General features: G+C 40.8%; 1 protein-coding gene across 1 annotated transcript in view; it reads right to left on the bottom strand.

The window, feature by feature from the left end:
* Positions 1-10,595, bottom strand: part of E2F7 (E2F transcription factor 7) — a gene marked incomplete at its 3' end in the record, with an annotated part of 44,428 nt that extends 33,833 nt beyond the window's left edge. Inside the window, exons 1-3 of the mRNA XM_080705782.1 lie at positions 10,382-10,595; positions 9,233-9,325; positions 1,342-1,617 (exon numbers count right to left, since the gene is read on the bottom strand). Coding sequence (XP_080561908.1) covers positions 1,342-1,617; positions 9,233-9,325; positions 10,382-10,483 — 471 coding nt within the window. The 5' untranslated portion in view covers positions 10,484-10,595. The remainder of the gene's footprint in view (positions 1-1,341; positions 1,618-9,232; positions 9,326-10,381) is intronic.
* Positions 10,596-19,734: the final 9,139 nt, after the last annotated feature.

Below are 19,734 nucleotides of genomic sequence, written 5' to 3'. Positions count from 1 at the left end.
CTCCTGTGTTATGGACTAAAGTGGAGCCATCACTGACCCAATTCTCCCAGTCACACAGCCAGTGACTTGAATCCAAGGCCTTGAAAACAAGCTTCTTGTGCTGTTCATATCAAATATAAAATAGAAAGCAAGCTAAGAACAGTCAGGCTTAAAAGAGGAATTATGAAAAATTTCTGGCTCTAAGTATGTAGGATTTACTCTCACAACTATATGATTTGCATCTAGTTACATGAAAGAATTTGTTAATTCTACCAGTGCAGTGAGGTGAATAGTAGATTAGATTAATTTTGTTCTATTAATTGCAAGTGGTAATCTGGGCATCTTTTTCTCAATTTATTTTTATCAAAATTTATTTATTTATTTATTTAGTGTGGTACTGGAGGTGGAACACAGAGGCTTTCTATCTCTGAGCTATACTCCCAGACCTATTTTATAATTTATTTGAAACAGGGTCTCACTAAGTTGCTGAGAGCCTCACTCAGTAGCTGAGGCTGGCTTCGAACCCGCACGATCCTCCTGTCTCAGCCTCCCAAGCGCTGGGATTACAAGCGTGCACCACCATACCCAGCTTATTTTATCAAATTTTATAGCTTAAAAAACATGCCAAAAGGAGGGAAAAGTTTTTGATAGGAAAATGAAAATGACTGACTGAGTTCTTAAAAAGTTTAGATACGCTCCTTATTCAATATCTCTGATTCCTCATAAAACAATTTTAAGATGGCTTAACTTTAATAAATACCAAAAGCAATGAACTGAACATACATAAAAATAACAAAATATCCAAACACAAGTTGCTTAGATTAATATTACCCTTAAAAGCTGAGCAAAATTAAAATTCACAGAAGCATTAAAAACATCTAAAGTCCTTCATTAAATCAAAATTATTACAACACAGTGCTTTGAAAATATTATTATTTTTGTGGGTCTGGGGATGGAACCCAGGGGCATTCAACCTCTGAGCTACACCCTCTGCCCTATTTTTTATTCTTTATTTTGTAACAGGGTCTCACTGAGTTGCAGAGGGTCTAACTAAGTAGTGGAGGCTGTCCTCAAACTGCGATCCTCCTGTCAGCCTCCCAAATGCTGGGATTACAAACATGCGCCACCACGCCCAGCCTTAAGAATATTATTTTTAAATATGTTCTGGTCAAGGGATTATGATACAGATAAGAAGTCATTCATTATGAAACAGAGTAAAAATTCAGTTACAAATAAAAAGATATTAAGCTTAATACTACTCTTGGGTAAATAAGATTTAAAACACTCAGAGTTCTGTGACTTTAATAACCAAATAAAATTCTCTAAGTTCTATACAAGCCCTTGGGAGCACAGCCTATTTACCTGTAGGGAGCCTGTGAATGCATCATCCTTGTTTTCAATGGGTCTGAACAGTCCCTTTTTCTTCTCGCGGTCCCTGATGTCCGGGCTGGCAGCACTAATGAGCACCTTCAGGTTGGCTGTGGGTGTCCAGGGCTCTGCCTGCTGTCTGTCGACAACCTTAACTGGAGTAATGGGATTTCTTTCTGGGGTGAAGATTTTTTGCTTCGATAAATCAATTGGTTCATTTTTTATTGGAGTCTTTGGAGCCATTCTTGATCGATCAACAAATATATTTTCCTATTAAAAAAAGAGAGACCCTTTAACAAGGATAAAGAAGGGCAGGTTATCAGCTGAAAGTACAGTTTGTTCCTACTACTTATGAAGATGTGGCAATACAAAGAGGACCAGATGTTCAGGGCTGAAAATGATGAGGATTAGACTAGTGAAACTAAACAGAAGGCTTCATGGGAACTGTACAGTGACTCCAGTGAGATGGATTATAATCTGCTACTCCTTTAAAAAATATTTTTCATAGCACCTCTGTAAGATAAATTATAAATATATCTGCCACTGGTCGATGCTTATAATAATTGGGAATGATGAGGGCCAATATAGGTTGAGTCTCTATTGCTTTTATATTTTTAAACACTACTTACAAGTTTGCATTAACTAGTGAGGAACAATTATGCTTCTATAGTTCAGTGTTCACCAGTGGTAATGTAACAATTAATAGCCTAACCAATTAAAGAGCATCCAACAAAAGACCAACTTTTTTTTAATAGATGAGGGTTTATTATCCATCCTTTGGGTATATGACTAAGAGAGTGAATGAGCTTTCCTTACAGTTAAATTTGGTCCTGCAAATGTTCTTAGTTTTTATTTTCCCTTCTGCATTAATTAACTCTTTACTAACCACTTTTGTAAGCTTTAATTTTGAAAAACACTACTATGTATCAAGTCTTTGAAATCAGTTACCATTAGTTAATTCTAAAGCATTCGACACATCTTACTTTAACAACTTTAAAAACCACACACAAAACTCCATAATCGATACAAGAGGCCATATTTTAAGCCAACCTAGAGAGCTACCTCATGTTTTTCTCCTAGAGCAGTGTTTCTCAAACCACCCATGGCAAAGGACTAGTTATTTTAAAATCCCAAACTCCTACATACTGATAGATGATCTTACTTCACAGGCCTAATATGTAATTCTCACCATATGTAATTTGCCATTTGAGTCTGTCATTCAATCAAACCTATAGCCTGTTTGAAAAGCTAAGCCTGATCCTAAGCTTAGATGTGCCAGTGATGATATCAAGGTTTCTAAGTGTCAACTCCCAAGTTTTCTTTTTCATTTTTTTTGGGGGGGTGTGGTAATAGTTTGTGGACCATCACACATACCCACACCAACTGTTTTATATAATTTAAAGAAAATATTACAAATGTGCCCATTATAAAAAATGACTAGATATATAGAACTCACATTTGAAACTTAATAGTTAAAAACAAATTTCTTTCCCTTAAAATGTTTATTATTCAAAACCAGTGAAGTTTTGTCCTTGTAGAACTCACTTCTCATCAACAATGACTCACAGGAAGGTAGATACATCTGTCACTCCTTTTCTTGTATATGTATTCTACAGCTACTGCATGCTCAGATATTGTCTGATAAGTGGCTCATTTATAAGAAGTGCTTTCCGATAAATGAGCAACATTAGAAAGAGGTAAAAGATTGTAGGGGAGAAAATGGAGTTGTGTTCACAGTCCAACTCTTTTTTTCTTGGATCCGCCAAAGATGCCAACTGCCTGGTAAAATTCTGTCCTCATATAATAGGCAGGAAGGGCATGGATGGGGTGATGATTCCTCATGCCTTAGCAGCAGTAAGCGCCCAAGCAGAATGTTGTGTGTACCCAGCTCTTTCAACAAGTCCCCGCTAGTTGGCCATTCTGATACAGGACTGTACAAGTAAATTCTCAAAGGAAATTATTAAGTGTTTACTGCAACATCCTATGTCTTGTACTGTACAAGTACCAACTCCCCATCTAATCTTGTGGCACTGGTACTATTATTTTCCAGTTTACAGATGAAGAAACAATGGGCAGAGAGATTAAATAACTTGCCTGAGGTCACATACACTCCCATTCTGTGTAAAAATCATTGATATGCAAGAGAAAGGTGAAAGCAGCAGTTTCTGAAATTCTGCATCTACAAATGAGCTTGTCCTGGGTACAAATCGGGGAAGAAGTTCTCTTTTTCACAGCTCCAACAAAAGGTACCCAGCAGGCCACTGCTCCCCACTAGCATCTCAACAGGCAGCACAGGAAAGTGGTTAAGGCTGCAGGATGCAGGGCCAGCCTACCACACTGCTATGCATCAGCTGTGTGTATGTGGACAAGTCCCTCACCTCATCCTGTCAACTAAAAATGAAATTCGTAAAAGTACCAATCTCAAGAGTTATGAGGATAGTTCCTGGTACATGATGAACACTAAATAAAACGTAACTATTACCTGTTCCCCTTTTCCCCATTCTCTACTGCTTTTCATTCTGGTACTTAGATATACTATAATGTACCACATCATCTTGTTATTTAACTTCCTGGGGTGTGTGCCTTGTCTCAATAAAACTGTGCACTTCTGGAGGTCAGTACCACATGTCTTAGCTGTCATGATTTTGCCTTACCCATCACAGGTGCTCAAAGAACACTGTTTAGAGTACCTAGTTACTTTAAAAGGTATTTTCATGGTAAAGGGTTTGGCCCAGGCTTGCCAAGTAGACAGATTTGCTCCCTTTCCCTGCTGCTTCTGTGGCATCTATCTTCTAGAACAATGAGTTTCTACTTTTTCCCTAGGGAGGGAGCAATTCAGAATGGATCATTTCATTCTATCCTTTAATACTTTTTTTTTTATTATAGCTTAAGTGATACTCTAATTAGGAGGGGAGTCAGGTCATATATTAGGTGAGGAATGTATTACACTTCTACATTAAAAGTTTAAAATGTCAAGCAAATCATGTTCTGTGAGGTCTCGAGCGGGCAAGAAAAAGTTAACTGCAATCTAGTCACACCCTGCTCTGTCTGTCTATCCTGATACTGTATATGGAAGAGGAAAGGGATTAGAATGGGAATTTAGAAATCTAATGTCTCAGTTCTGTATTATTTATTTGTCCAGTCTCAAGTTTCTATATGTGTAAAATAAGGACTTCAGACTAATCTTCAAGTCTTCCTAGATTTGTAGTAGCCACTGGGGTGTGCACACAGATCTCTTCAGAAACAAATGGCACATTCTTCCAGCTGTTGGAGGAAGTAATGCCAACAGTAAGCCCCTAGCTGATTGTTGTGGCTGATGAGGTCTCACAAGTCCACGATCATAGCCCTTCCAGGCAGGCCTGTACTGAAATCAGAGGCTGGTAGAAGCAGCACCAAAATATAAACACCTGGCTTTGTAATTTATCCTAACTCAGGAATACTCCAAGGCGCGAGTAATACCCCTGTAGGCTAAACCCAGATTTTCATCGTGATTATACTGTGGCTCTACTTCTCCTTATGTCCAATTTTGCTACCTTCCATTTCCTTCCCCAGGCCTTGGTCCCAAGAGCACTGCCTCATGAGTCTCCCATACACTCGACTGCAGGTGAGATCTGCTTGCCAGGAAATCAAACATGCAACATCTTGGAAGTCACTTTCTAAATTAGAAAGCCTGGAGAAATACAATTCATAAAATGGTCCTCTAGTTTTCAGAGGAGGTGATGTACCTTGGCTTTCCTGCCACAGAGTTGCTTTGAGGATCACCTTGGATGACACAGGCAAAAGCACTGTCATGTGTGAAGTGCTATTCAAATGTTCATCATTATCACTGGCACTAGAGTACCCATGCTATGACTGCAGGTGAAATCGGTGGTGTGCTGGTATAGAAGAGGCCAGGTAGCTGAGAGATTTTGGTTCTAGTCCTGGTTCTGTCTCAATACAACTCTGATCACAGAACCTTAGATAACATGCATCCATCAGCCTTGTCAAAGCCCTTGACAAGATCTGACCACCCTCATTTCCTGTTCCCTTGCATGCCAAGCCCACATTCTGTTCCCTCAGTCCACTTGCTTCTTTATAAACCCGTCCTGCATTTTATCACATCGAAACCACTGCTCACACCATCACTTTGTTTTTAATGCCACTGGAGGAGCTTTGCCTGTGGTAAGCCTACCTATGGTTGAAGGCCCATCTCAGAGGCTCCATTTACTAAGCGTCTCCTTCTGGCTACTGACCAACAATTCTCCCTACCAGAGCATACATTCTAGAAGGAGTAATGCAAACTGAAGACTTATTTGCACTTTCCTCCCAGGGGTTCCCAAATCACCAGTCTGTTCTGATCCAAGGCTATCATTCATGCCACCTCTCAGCTGCTGAATCAAATCAGTGGCAAAATATTGCATAGACCTCACTGCAGCAGTTAAGACTATTGGTGATTTTTTTGTTCTATTAAATCCTCAGCCTTCAGCTTCTGAGGGACCAAGCTTTCTTGCCTGGTTCTTCTCATACTGCTGACTGTGCCTTCTCAGTCTCCTTCACCGGTTTCTCTTTTTGTACTCTTAGGAACTGCTGGAGTCCACATACAGCCACTATTCACCCTCTCTCGGATGGTTCATTCATTCTCATGTATAGGACTTTGAGGTCAATCTGTATGCTGAACCAGTTTCCAAGTTTGATTCTAAGGCTAGAGTTTTCTTGAATTGCAAAAGCAGGCGACCAGCTGCTTCCCGCACATATATACTTACCTACAAATCACACACGCATAAACATTTTCCAAATGGAACTCACATTCTTTTTCTACGATTACCAAAAGATATGAATGACCTTTGGAGACCACTCATGCCCACTAAGTCTGGGCACTTCTCCAAACAGACGTGCTCAGTTTTGTTTCCTTGCTAGCTCCCTTCTTTTCTACGTTCCTAGGCCTTAGTGTTCATTCCTTCAAGTGTTAGCAACTGTACAAGCTCTCCCAACAGCCCAATCCTTAGCATTCCCCTCTCCAGCTCAAACTATTCATTTTCTACTTTCGTCATCTCCAAATGCACTTATAGAACTTTGCATCTCCTTATATAATCTACAATGCACTGTAGAGTCTTGTTTAAAACTCCACAACCAGGAACAGTAACTTTGGGTAATCAAAGTTTAAAACTCATACACACATTTTTTTTTTTTTTTTTTTTTTTTTTTTTGGGTGCTGGAGATCAAACCTAGGGACACTTTACCTCTAAGCTACACCTCCAGCCCTGTTTTATTTTCATTTTTAAACAGGGTCTTGCTAGGTTGATGAGAGTCTCACTATTTGCTGAGGCTGTCCTTAAACCTGTGATCCTCTTGTTTCTGCCTCTGAGGTACAGGTGTGAACCACCACTTGGCTTTCTTTATATTAAAAAAAATTTCTCCGTGAATGGTCAGACGATGTATGCATAAGAGATCTTGAGGTCTCAATCAACATGCAGACATCAAGAAATAAATCTTCTAAATAGCAAATGACCTAGCAGGACACCACTCCTGGTTGTCCCCAGGATTACAGAAAGAACAATTCCGCATCGCTGGCTTCTGGCCGTTCCGAATTTCTTAAACATTTCTCAAATGCCCATACCTCATGTCATTTTTGACTGAAATGTCCCTCTGGCTCATGCTTCTTTCTTATAGGCTAATCTTTCCCACTCAATAAGGCTAACCCAAATGTTATCTCTTCTAATGAAACTTTCTAACTCCTATGAATTTATCTTTCTCTTCTATTCTGCCTGGGCACTTTGCTCCCCCTATTCCAGCACTATTACTAAGTTATATAGTTGGCGAATTTTCTATCTGGGCATCTTTCAGGTGCCCAAAGGGCACCTGTGTTATCAGTTTAATTCAATATAGTATGAAGAGTGTGTGCTATTGGGTGTCTTACAAAAACCCAATGGGAGAGGTATTAACTCCAACTTGTGGAAGAAATAAATGGACTAAGAATAGTTAGGAGACTCATTAAATCACTATATCCCTAGCATTTGAAATATAAGCACTTGTTGAAAGATCTCATACTGGTTTGAGGCCACATAGCTAACAAATGGTGGAACAGGAAATCAAACCCAGGACTCTGACTCCATACTGCATCTTCTCACCATCCCTAGAATAGTCTTCTTTCTTTACTTCTACAGCAATATGGAGAGAAGAAAGCCCCTCTTGGTTTATCTGCAGAAGCACCCTGTTCTCACCTCTTGCCTCTCTCTGAGGTGAAATAACCTCTGATCATGATCCTACTTCAAACATTTGAACTACTTTATTAACCTCTTTTGGATCGTTTGAGTTTTTTTTTGCACTCCCATTAAAATATGAAAGTTCAACTAGACACAGAACCTACTGAAATTAAGTAAGATAGGAGAAGGATGCTTGTTAAAGGCAATTGCCAAGTTACTGACCCACAAAAGAAGTGAAGCACTTGACTTAGACTATATAACAGTATAGATATCCTTTTAAGGCCCAACAATCCAAATTATAAAGAGCAATCATTTTACTCTGAAACTCTCTAAGCCTAAACTAATATACTCAAAGTCAGGACATTACCACCCTCATATGTATTAGGTAATTAAAAAAAAAAAGGTTTGTGTATGGGGGATTCTTTAAAGCAACATTTTGGTATACTTCTTTTCCCAACAAAAATAAAACAAATCCTGGGAAAGCATATGTCACTCTCAAATTAATTACTGTTAAGTAGTCTTTAAAGGCCCATATAATAGGTGCTTTGCAACCAGGCAGACTCATTGTTGATGCCAAGCCTAAACCTAAGAGCAACACCAGGAGCTCAGAGAAGTTCAATGCTTAAGGAAGTTGCTACTCACAGATTTATATCCCAAGTTTATAAAATTGTAAAATAGGGTTTGCCTCTGCCTAAAAATGCTCAGATTTCACCATTACACACTATTATACCTTTTCTGTAAAAATTTGCTGGTTTGTATAACTGTGCTGATGTGGGCAAGGTGATAGTTTAGTTTAGCTATTGCTTTGGCCAGTTTACCTAAAAGAAAGAAAGAAAGAAAGAAAGAAAGAAAGAAAGAAAGAAAGAAGGAAAGAAAGAAAGAAAGAAAGAAAGCAGTAGCATTATAAAATAGTCAACGAGTATACTTATACTGGGATCAGTTACTTTGTCTCCCTGTATGGTAGGCAAAGAACATGCACTTGGAGAGTGAATGGGCCAGTCTCCATAGCTGGTTTGCTGAGATGCAGACATGTGTCAGCATTTTAATAATCCAGCATTTATAACTACAGCAGTCTATTTCCCTGGGAACTGAGGCTAACATTCCTACAAAGGATTAGCTAAACCACCTTGACAACTGTTAAGTATCACAATTTTTTTTTTGGTGGTACACTGGGTGGAACCCAGAGGCTTTCTACCTCCGGGCTATACTCCCAGACTTATTTTATTTGGAAACAGGGTCTAAGTTGCTGAGGTCTAAGTAGCTAAGGCTGGCTTTTTTTTTTTTTTTTGGTGGTACCGGGGTTCCTGGAAGCCCTTCTACCTCCGGGCTCCACTCCCAGACACCTATTTTAAGGCTGGCTTTGAACCTGTGTGATCCTCCTGTCTCAGCCTCCCAAGTACTGGGATTACAAGTGTGCACCACCACGCCTAGCAGTATTACAAATTTTTGACTGCTGTGTCCACATAACTTTGATTTGTATAAGTTGGTTCCAATACTATATTATAACCTGGCCTCTCCACTATACAACGACTGGGAGCAAAATTAAAACCATAATGGTTTAGATCACTTAAATTTTTTAAAAGTATGTTTCTATTATGTTCATCAAAATCATGTTTATAAGACAAAGAAAATTGGCATGCTGAAATGGATTAGACATCAACATCCTTAGTATGTCAGAGATTAAGGTATTTGTGTGTACTTACCTTTTGTGCATTCTCCCCATCTTCAATTGCAAAATCTAGTCTGGCCTGTCTGGGGTTGATCAGGTCTTTTAGTGTTAAACAATTTACCTCCATCTGTAATGCACAATTACATTAGAAAACAAATTTTTCCTTTGATATTTTCTTCTTAAACAAAAATATTTATTTACGACATTCTTGAACATGAACTTCCCATTCCCTAAACAAGTTCTGGGAATTTCCAGGAGTGTAGCTACTTTCCAAACCTCCCTAAAACTCACATTAAAGTATGCTTAGTAATTACCGAAAACCTGGGAAGGAAAAAAAAAAAACCCAAATATTAATTCTTTATGAAAGTTAACAGGGAGAAATAAAGTTACCAAGGTTAGGAGGGTGTTGGGCAAATCTGTCAGAAAGTAAAGGGTCTCTCCAGGTCAGTTAATTTTGGCGCAAAGAACTGGGAGTAATTTGGCTCTGAGAGGGTTTGAATCTGGGGGGGAAAAGAAACCTGATCTCTTAGACCAAACCCACTCAAGGATAACCGCAGTTCCTTCCCGGGCCTCCAAGCGAACCCCAAAAGTAAACCCTTCCATTGAAACCCCCAAATTGTAGGTAAGGACAAGTCCCTTTCGCTGAGACTGCTGCAGCCGGCACAGCCCTGGGGTCTTGGTCCCGCCGCAGAACACCTCAATCCCCGCCAGTGGGGACCCCGGGGGTGGCTGGCGGGAGAGGATTCCTCTCCCCTAATTCCCGCCTGGGGACGCACGCTTACTTACTCCCGCTCTGCGAAGGAGGCTTTCGGCCTCAACAGGGACCTCCACGGCCCCACACCGATGAGGGAACGGGGGACAGATATCAGCAGCCGGGCGGCGACATGGGGAGGGTGGGCGAGGCGCGCAGACCCCCGCTCCGAGTGTCCTGCGCTGGCGGGGGCTCCTACCCGCCGAGCGCGACTGCAGCCCGTGCCGCGGTCCCCGCTAAAACACCTCCTCTGGCGCCTTGAGACCGAATTTGAGCATCCACCAATCAGCGGCGGCCGGCGGGGCGGCTCTGGCCAATCGCGCGGCGGCACGGCCCGGGCTCCCCGCCCCTCGCAGTCTTGGCGCTCCGAGCCGCGCGTTTCGCCGGGACCCGCCCAGTTCTGGCCGCCGCGGCCCCCCGCCTTCCGGGTACCTGGAAACCCCGCGCCCGGGAGCCAATGCGGGCGGACGCGGGAAGCCGCGGGGGCGCGGCGCGGGGCGGCAGGGGGAGGAGGAGGGATCTTTTGTTATGCATAAAAGACGCGCTCAGGTCCCCGCGCCGAGACCGCGGGCACAGCCAGGGGTGGGGAAAGCAGATGGAGTTTGGAAAAACGATACACACACGCGCGCTGGATGCTGCGGCCGCCACCCCTTCCCCCAGCAACCTGCGCGGAAGCGAAGTTGTCCAGACTTGCAGGGGCCCACTTGCTAACACCCTAAGGCGGGTGTGACACGTGAACCATGGTTACCACTTTATGCTGCGAGCAGATGGCACGCCGGTTAGCCTTGGAAACACTGGAGCAAGCCCAGCCAAGTGCTCCTAAATACCCTCCATCCAGATCTAGAAATGTTTCTGAGCTTGCCCTTTTCAGAACATTGCAAATAATCAGGGGTTGGGGGTTATTAAGTGATTTTTTTCAGATATGGACTAGGCTTTAAGGAACAGTCAAAATTTCTTCAACATTGCTGATGTGTATTAAATGTTTCACTTCCTTCAACTTTAGTTTCTCACTTAAAATAAGAATATTGGTAAAGATGTTCCCCCAACCTACACTGTTAACATACTATTATGAAACATTTGTTAAAACTAATGAACCAGTATTGGTATGGTTTTTTTCCCTTTCCTTTTTGCAATACTGGGGATGGAACCCAGGGGTGTTCTACATCTGAGCTACACCCCCAGCCCTATTTTTATTCTTTATTTTGAAACAGAATCTCACTGAGTTGCAAGGGGCCTCATTAAGTAGCTGAGGCTGTCCAGGAACCTCCATCTTCCTGTCTCAGCCTCCCAAATGCTGGGATTGCAAGTGTGTGCCACCACGCCCAGCTGGTATGTTTTCTTAACTAAAGTTATTTTATTTTGATTTTTTAAATTTTACCTATTTTTTCCCCTGTTCCAGAACACAGCATTATTTCTAGTCTCCATATATCCTTAGTTTTTTCTTGGCTGAGACCATTCCTCATACTTGACTCATTTTTGATGACCTCTGAAAAGTAGGGTATCCTTAACTAAAATTCAAAACAGCCCTCTTTAAAGCATATTTATGGATATTTCTCTAGAAACTATATTCTTTACTGCATGGCTTTCATGTTCGTTATTCTTTCTGTACCAGGCCTCTTCTCTTCACCCCTTAGCTCTCAAAACAAATTCTGCTGAATCATCAGCTGAATTCAGAACTCTCAATCAAGTCCCTCACTTTTTATTGTTCAGATTGCTAGTAAATAAAGCGTAAAATTTATCCCCAGGCCATATGTTAAAAGATATAAAAGCATGCAAAACACAACATAAAGACAACAGTAGTAATAAAACAGGACATTTTTATATTAGAAATAATCTTTGAGCTGAAATCTATCTTGTCAGTTAGAACCATAGGGAAGTATAAAGAATAAAATTGCAATTTGTTAAATATTATCTTTATGGGGAAACAGAAAATTTAGATAAGGCTTTTTTCCCAACTGTATTAATTCTTGTGGCTGTTGTAACAACTTACCACAAACTGGCTGCCTTAAAAAACCCAGAAATTTATTTTCTCACAGTTCTGGAGACTAGAAATCTAAAAAAAGTCAAGGTGTGCCAGGTGTACACTCCTTCTGGGAATCTAGAGAATACCCTGTCCTTTGCCTCTTCCTAATGGTGGCTGTCATCAGTCCCTGACTTGTGGCTGCCTCAGTCCAATTTCTGTCTCTCTGGTCACATTACCTTCTCTTGTCTGTTAAATCTCCCGTGTGTCTCTTATAAGGATACTTGTCATTGGATTTAAGTCTCAGCTGGATAATCTAGCATCATCTTATCTCAAGATCTTTAATTTAATTATACCTGCAAAGAACCTCCACCCAAATTAGGTGATGTTCATGGGTTCCAGAGTTCATAACAAGGTTATTTCTTTGGGGGAAAAATAATATACATTTTTAAAGTCCATTAATTTCTCTGATATTTCAAAATACTTGTGGTTGATATTTTGAGGTTAGGCAGTTTTATGTTTCAGAACTTTGTAGCAGAGTAAAAGTACTTTTGCTATTTCAACCCAAATGTAGCCTCTTTCTATTTAAATCAAGAAAAACTCAGTGAAGATCTCTCTTCAGACAACTATCATTTTAGTGATTGTTAAAGTAAGAGTAATATTAGCTTTGGAGGAAAGCTGGAAAATGAATGTTTGGTGGGAAAATTTACACATTATTCTAACACATTTATTAAATTGATGCTTTTAAGTCCCATAATTCATAAATACTCTGTCAGTCTTTCTGTTATTCAGTTGATGGCCAATGTTGGCTGAAAGAGTTTGAGGTAATACCTGTATATAGCTTCTTCTGGTAGCCTGATGGCTTCCTACAACATGGTAGCTCAAGGTAAATGGACCTCTTCATGGTGGCTCCAGGGTTTCAGAATGGGTGGCCTTGCTGGCAAAGTAGATAGCCTTTTGTGACATAGCCTGAGAACCAAGACAGCACCAATCCCACAATACTTTGTTGGATGAAGTAGTCAAAAGGCCACCCGCATTCAAGGGGAAAAGATATATTATACTCAGCTCTTAGTGGGAGAAGTGTTAAAGGATTTGGGGCCATACTTTAAAACTGCCACACCAACTTCATGCCAATCTAGGTAGTGTATGGTTCTACCTCAGTAACATTTGTGAAGTCACTGACTTCAGAAAAGCATAGTATTGCCGGGCGTGGTGGCGCACGCTTGTAATCCCCGCACTTGGGAGGCAGAGACAGGAGGATCGCGCAGGTTCGAAGCCAGCCGCGCGTGCTGGCTAAGGAGACCCTGTTTCCAAAAAAAAAAAAAAAAAATATATATATATATATATATATATAGATATAGATAAGATAGATAGATAGATAGATAGATAGATATAGATATATAGATATATGTCTGGGAGTGTAGCCCGGAGGTAGAAGGGCTTCCAGGAACCCTAGTACCACCAAAAAAAAAAAAAAAAAAGATTCTCATTCATTCTCTTTCTTTCTCTCTCATTGTACTCGGTGCTGGGAATTAAATTCATGGGCATTCTACCTTCAAGCCACACCCCCTGACTCTTCTTTGCTTATTTTTTATTTGGAATCAGGGTCTTGCTAAGTTACTGACAGTCTCAGTTGCTGACGCTGGCCTAGAATCTGCAATCCTCCTGTCTCAGATTTCTGAATATTGGGATTACAAGTGTGCCCCACATTACCACACCCAGCTTTCCACTGATTCTCTTGAATGCTTCTGATTCAGTGGTTTCAGAAATAGATCCGCAGTGGAACTAGAGCATATTATGTTAAGTGAGAATAGCCAGCCTCAGAAAGTGAAGGGTCATGCTTTCTCTCATATGTGAAAGCCAGAAAGAAAATGGGAAACAAAAAGAGACCTCAAATCATGAGGAGAAATGCCAGAATTATGGATGGGAATTTGTGGAGGGGCTTGGGGTGGGGAGGGAGGAGACTTGATGAAGGAAATCTCTTCAAATGATCCTATGTCCATTTGTGAAATTATGAATACTCATTTAAATATTATGAATGGGGAAGGGGCAGGAGTGGGGCAGGATTCAGAAGGAAGTGCACTGGGTACTGTGCACATGTATGTTTTTATAAAACTAAACCTTAATATGATGTATGGTTACAATGCACTAATAAAAGTATACTTAAAAATGAACCCATGAACTAGGCATGGTGGCACACACACTTGTAATTCTAGCATTGGGGAGGCTGAGGCCCGAGGATTGTAGTTCGTGGACAGCCTCAGCTACTTAGGTCCTCTACAACTTAGTGAGACACTGTTTCAAAATAAAGAATAAAAAATAGGGCAGGGGGTATAGCTCAGAGGTCGAATGTGCCTGGGTTCTATCCCCAGACCCGCAAAAAAAAAAAAAAAAAAAAAAAAAATGAACCCTCAGTTCCATCAATGAGGATAGGAAGAGTTGGACAGGTACGCTATGCTCTGGCGTGGATGCAGAGGTTTCCAGAGGCTAGGTCTTGCTGACCTGTGCCTGGTTGTTAGAAGGCACTGATGTTGTAAATAAGAAATCTGATGGATGTGGTGAACCTGTAACAGTAGACTGGGTAGCAAGGGCCACAGGGGTCAGCCATGATGGAAAGAATATACACAGATGATGTCTGACATTCCTCTGTGCAAATAACGATACTCTACCACTTCACAAACCAGCAAGTAATATTTTACTGTGGTGGAATTCCAAATTCCAAGATTTGTAGACACAGAAATTTCTCAGAATTTACAGAAAGAATACACAGTAGTGAAAAAGAATTCATGTCAGTCAGCCCTAGAGCAAGGCAGTCTGGGTTGTCCAGTTAACGTGTCAGAGTCCTCAAATCTCAAATCTCCTTTTCTTTTACTACTGCGTGCAGTGGAAAAGAAATGATCTTGCTGTAGCGCGTGTGTTCAAAAGTGCAGTCACAGAACGGTAATTGGAAACTTATTTTTTACTATATAGGTAACGGAGGGCTCTTGGCTTCACAACCTGGCAGTTCTCAAGCCTTGTGGAGTGGATCATTATAACATTTCTTCCTAAACTGAGGACTGCTATTTAAAATGTCTTTTGTCTTCAATCTTTTGTAGATCTGAGAATGTGATGCATTTGCTTCTCTAACTGCAAATTTGGAGAAAGCAGTACATTTATTTTTGGCTCATCACAAGCGATGGGAGAAGGAAAATGAATCCAGTTGGCTCCTGCTCATGATCTTAGCAATAATAAAAAGAAAATGATACCAAAGGGCAGTTCTAGTTCCCAACTTCAAATGGCATCCAGATGTCCAGCTGCTCAAAAGGAGGTGCCTTAGCTGTGATTATATGTCCCATTGGGTTGAGAGGGAATTCATTCTTTATCTTCTGTAGACTCCTAGTAATCTTTAACATCACGGAACCAGGATCGTTTCCTTAATAGTCATGTGATTTGCATTCTCATTAAATGAAAAGAGTATGTAATTGGTGTAGTAGATATGATGTGTGCATGCATGTATATTTGTGTGTGCATGCAGAAGGCAGGGATGGGGAGAGAAAGTTGTGTAGAAACAAACATTGTAGATCACAATGGATCACATGGATTTTGAGTTGGGTGTTTCTGGGACTAGTGTGGGAATGGGGAGTGAATAATGGAGAAACCTTAGCATGTTGCAGGCTTGAGCATGCTTGTTTGTTTGGAGGCACAAAAACACATGGGACAGTGATAGCACATCCTGGGGGGTGCAGGAAGTGGTAGCAACCTTGCAAATGGGGGTGTTGAGTAAAATAAGGGGTAATGGAAGCACCAGGGGGTTATTGAGTAATTTTTCTTTAAAGAGGGCAGAAGGCCTAATGAGTTTGGAAACCTCTGCTAGAGTCTAATCCAGAAGGGAAGGATTTAACTTTGAGAAGTAAAGACAGAGATTCTAGATCAAGATTGGCTGTGAACCTGTTGAGTAATCTAAAACAAAAGGTATTGCCCACCTAGGCCTCAGTTCTTTGTTTAAGTAAGTGGTGGGGCTAATTTGGAAGACGTCTGAAAAAATCTGCTAATTTTATTATTCTAAATACTTCTAAGTTACTTAATGTGTCTATGTAAAATATTACTGGAACCACATTTTTATTTCTATGTTTGATGAAACTGAACACATCTCTACATATCCATCTTAATAATTACAACATTAAAAAATCAGGGCAAAGATTGCTGACCTTTGTGACCTTCATTGTTATTCTCACCTTAGAATTAAAATGGATGTGCGTGTAACTTTTTATACCTACCAAATAGCATTGTTTTAATATCATTTATTTGTTTTAGTACTTTGCAGGAGCAAATGAAAATATTTCATTGTATAGGAGAGAGAATACTTTAGGGTGAATGGCATAGAAAGTCAAACTTAAGTTCAAATACTACAGTACAGATACTGTCTTTTCTTACCCCAGAGCCACTTCATCATATACAGGGCTTTCTACCTTGGAAACACTAGAGAATTGTGACATTGAGCCCAAATGGAGATATTTGGTCCAGTTTTACCAAGCAGGAAGAAATGTTAATGCAAAAAGGTTAAGCTATTATTTACACAAAGCCTCTGTTATAATGTAAACAATTCCTGGGAAGGATAATCATTTAACCCACCTCATGATGTAGTATATTAAGATGTTTTTCTTTAGACCATACTGGGGGATGAAAATGAGGTTAACCCTGAAGTACTGAACAATTGTTTTCTCTGTAATACTTTATATAAAATAGAGATGTTCCTTGTTTTATGATGGGGTTACATCCTGATAAACTCACTCTAAGTTGAAAACATAAATTGAAAGTGAGTTTGATTTATCTAACTTACCAAACATTTTAGCTTAAGCCTAACTTACTTTAAAGGCACTCACAGCCAGGTGTTGTGGCACATGCCTGTCATCCCAGTACTTAGGGAACTGAGAAAGAAGGATTATTGAATCAAGGGCAACATCAGCAACTGAGGCCCTCTACAACTTAGTGAGACCTGATTTTAAAATAAAAAATAGGGCTGAGGAGTATAACTCAGAGGCAGAATGTCTCTGGGTTCAAGTCCCAGTATCAAAAACAAAACAAAACAAAAAAAGTACCTAGAACATTTATGTATGAATGTATGTATGTATGTATGTATGTATGTATGTATTTATTTTGGTGGTATTGGGGGTGGGACCCAGGGGCTTTCAACCTCCGGGCTATATACTCCCAGACCTATTTTATATTGTATTTGGAAACAGGGTGTCACTAAGTTGCTGAGAGCCTCACTAAGTAGTTGAGGCTGGCTTTGAACCTGTGTGATCCTCCTGTCTCAGCCTCCCAAGAATGGGGATTACAAGCATGTACCACCATGTCCTGCTAGAACATTTAAATTAGCATACAATTAGGCAAAATCATCTAACAGGATTATTTTAAAAAAGGATTCACCATCTCATGTAATTTATTGAATACCTATCTTCAAGAAACACTAGCCAGACAGTATACCATAGAGTACCATCCGTTTATCCTCATGGTCATATGGCTGATGGAGTTGCTGCCGCCCAACTAGGGGATAGGGATGGATTGCCCATCATTAACCCAGGAGATCAAAATTCAAAATTCAAAGTACAGCATCTACTAAATGTGTCTTATTTTTGCACCATTGTAAAAATCTTAAAATATAAGCTGAACTGTTATAAGTTGGAAACTACTGGAATTTCTAGCTTTATTAAAAGGCTTACCTTCCCTTCCATGTAAATTCTGTTAGCCTCCAGTGGCACACATTCCTAACAAGTTCCTCCAACCTCCCCCCACACCTGCGACCTCCACCAACCTGTGTTGGTTTCTTGCTGATCCCACGCTGATGTGCAACATCAGGCATCTCCATACGGTGTGGCTCCCTCTTGTCCACAAAGCTGTCATTGCTCAGAAGGTCAGAGATGTGCTGTGGTGCTGGGTGCCCTCCACCAAGGGTGTTAGCTGCTGCTGCGGCCGCCAGGTGAAGCCACCTCTGGATCTTTGCTGCTTCTAGGGCTGGTGGTGTTGCTGCTGCAGGTCCTGATAGGCACAATTCTGCCACAGAATGGAGGTGGAAGTGGTATTGTCCCCCTTTCTGCTACCTGCCTCCCACCCCAGCAAGGATGGATCAGGTCAAAGGCTCTTGAGTTTATAATACTCTACAATATAATATTTGGTTACAGTTTTTCTTCCCATATAGGCCTTTTTAAAAAAAATTTAGTAAACTGGCTTAATATCCTTTGTGTGTCTATCCAATTCATCGTAATTTCAGCTACTCGATTTTAAAATTTGAGCTGATGAAGTTAAATTCTACCTGTCCTTTTGACTCAAGGAGGATTTCTTCCTATTTTCAACATCCATTTCTGCCAGATTGCTTATTGTTTGATAACATTCCCATGTGACTACTTCTACTATTTTCTTAAGCTTACTGAAATTTGCTCTCAAAACTTGTGATTCCATATTACTAGTTTCTTTGCTTTTCTGGTGGTTACTGAGGTTTTTTTTTTTAAATTGATATTTGCACTTAAAATGATATAATGCTAGAATATCATTTAGAGTAATTTGATTTTTTTCATTTCCCAAACTTTCTGTAATTTTGTGGAATTTTTTTAAATAATGAAAAATAGCAAACAGATTCCACCTTCGTCAGTGGCAATATAATTCAAGAAACATTGCTAGTTGAAGGACAACACAGCTATTCAATTTGCCTTTTTTCCCAGTGACTCTTTTAAAGGAGTAAAATATTATAAACTCACCTGAGGCATAACTGAGAACATTATAGAACATTATAAACAGAGAAAAGAAGATAGTTTTGTCAGTGTGGATAACACATATTGTAACTATAATACTAAACTTAAGCAAGGAAAAGGAAGAGACAAAGTGAAATTTGCACAATAGTGAGGAGATAGAAAGGAAATAGGCAGATAGGGAAAAGGCCTCGGTAGAAAAAAGTTAATTTCCTGAGTTTCCTGAGAAGTGACAAATACCTGAAATTCCAAAGGCTCAGAGATAAGAAGGCCAGAGCTTCACAAAGCCATCTGTTTACTAATCAACAAACCCAGGAGCCAGCACAGAGCAAGTCGGACACTCCTACTGAATGAAAGATGAGACCCTTCAAAGGACTTGCAAATACCCTATGCAAATTCTGAGAGCTACTTCCCAGAATTCTCCTTGGAATCCCAAAGTCACCCTAACCAAAAGAGGTTGCATATGATCAGGCCTTCCACCTTAGTCAGATGACAAATTGGGGCTTTCCCTCTTGGGACCCCCTCCCCTTTGGGGGAGCTGTTCTCTCTCTTGCAGGTCGTGTTGGCCCTGAGAGAAGGCAGAGTGCATCTGAGGGCACGTGGCTCGGGTGACTCTCGAGTAGTGACCTGAAGGTATCTGCTGAACATCAAGGCTGGCCAGGCCCCTAGGGGTGACCTGTACCTCTTTTCTGGCAGATTGCGTGGACTCTGGGAGAAAGTAGTTTGCAACTGACGGGCACTTGGCTCGGGCGACACTTGGGTAGTGACCCGAAGGCAGCTACTGGACCCTGGAGTTCTGACCGCTCCTTTGGGGTGTTCGGCCACTTTTCTCTATTCCCTTCTGGCAGATCGTGTGGACTCTGGAAGAAAGCAGCCTGCACCTGAAGGCAATTCGGCTTGGGCTACTCTCAAGTATTGTCCTGAAGGCAGCTGCTGGACCCAGAGTTCCAGCCCCTTTTGGGGTGTTCAGCCACCCTTCCCCCATTCCCTGCTGCTTCCAATAAACCTTTTACTCCCCTTCCTGAGGTCTGCGGGTGTCATTCTTCGCTCACCGTAGACAAGAACTCGCCGGGTTTCCTCCCCGTTTCAATAGTAAGAAA

This window comes from Muscardinus avellanarius (assembly GCF_963383645.1).
Source record: "Muscardinus avellanarius genome assembly, chromosome: 11".
Lineage (NCBI taxonomy): Eukaryota > Metazoa > Chordata > Mammalia > Rodentia > Gliridae > Muscardinus > Muscardinus avellanarius.
Note: the sequence above shows the minus strand (reverse complement) of the source record. Positions and strands in the feature narration are given on the sequence as shown.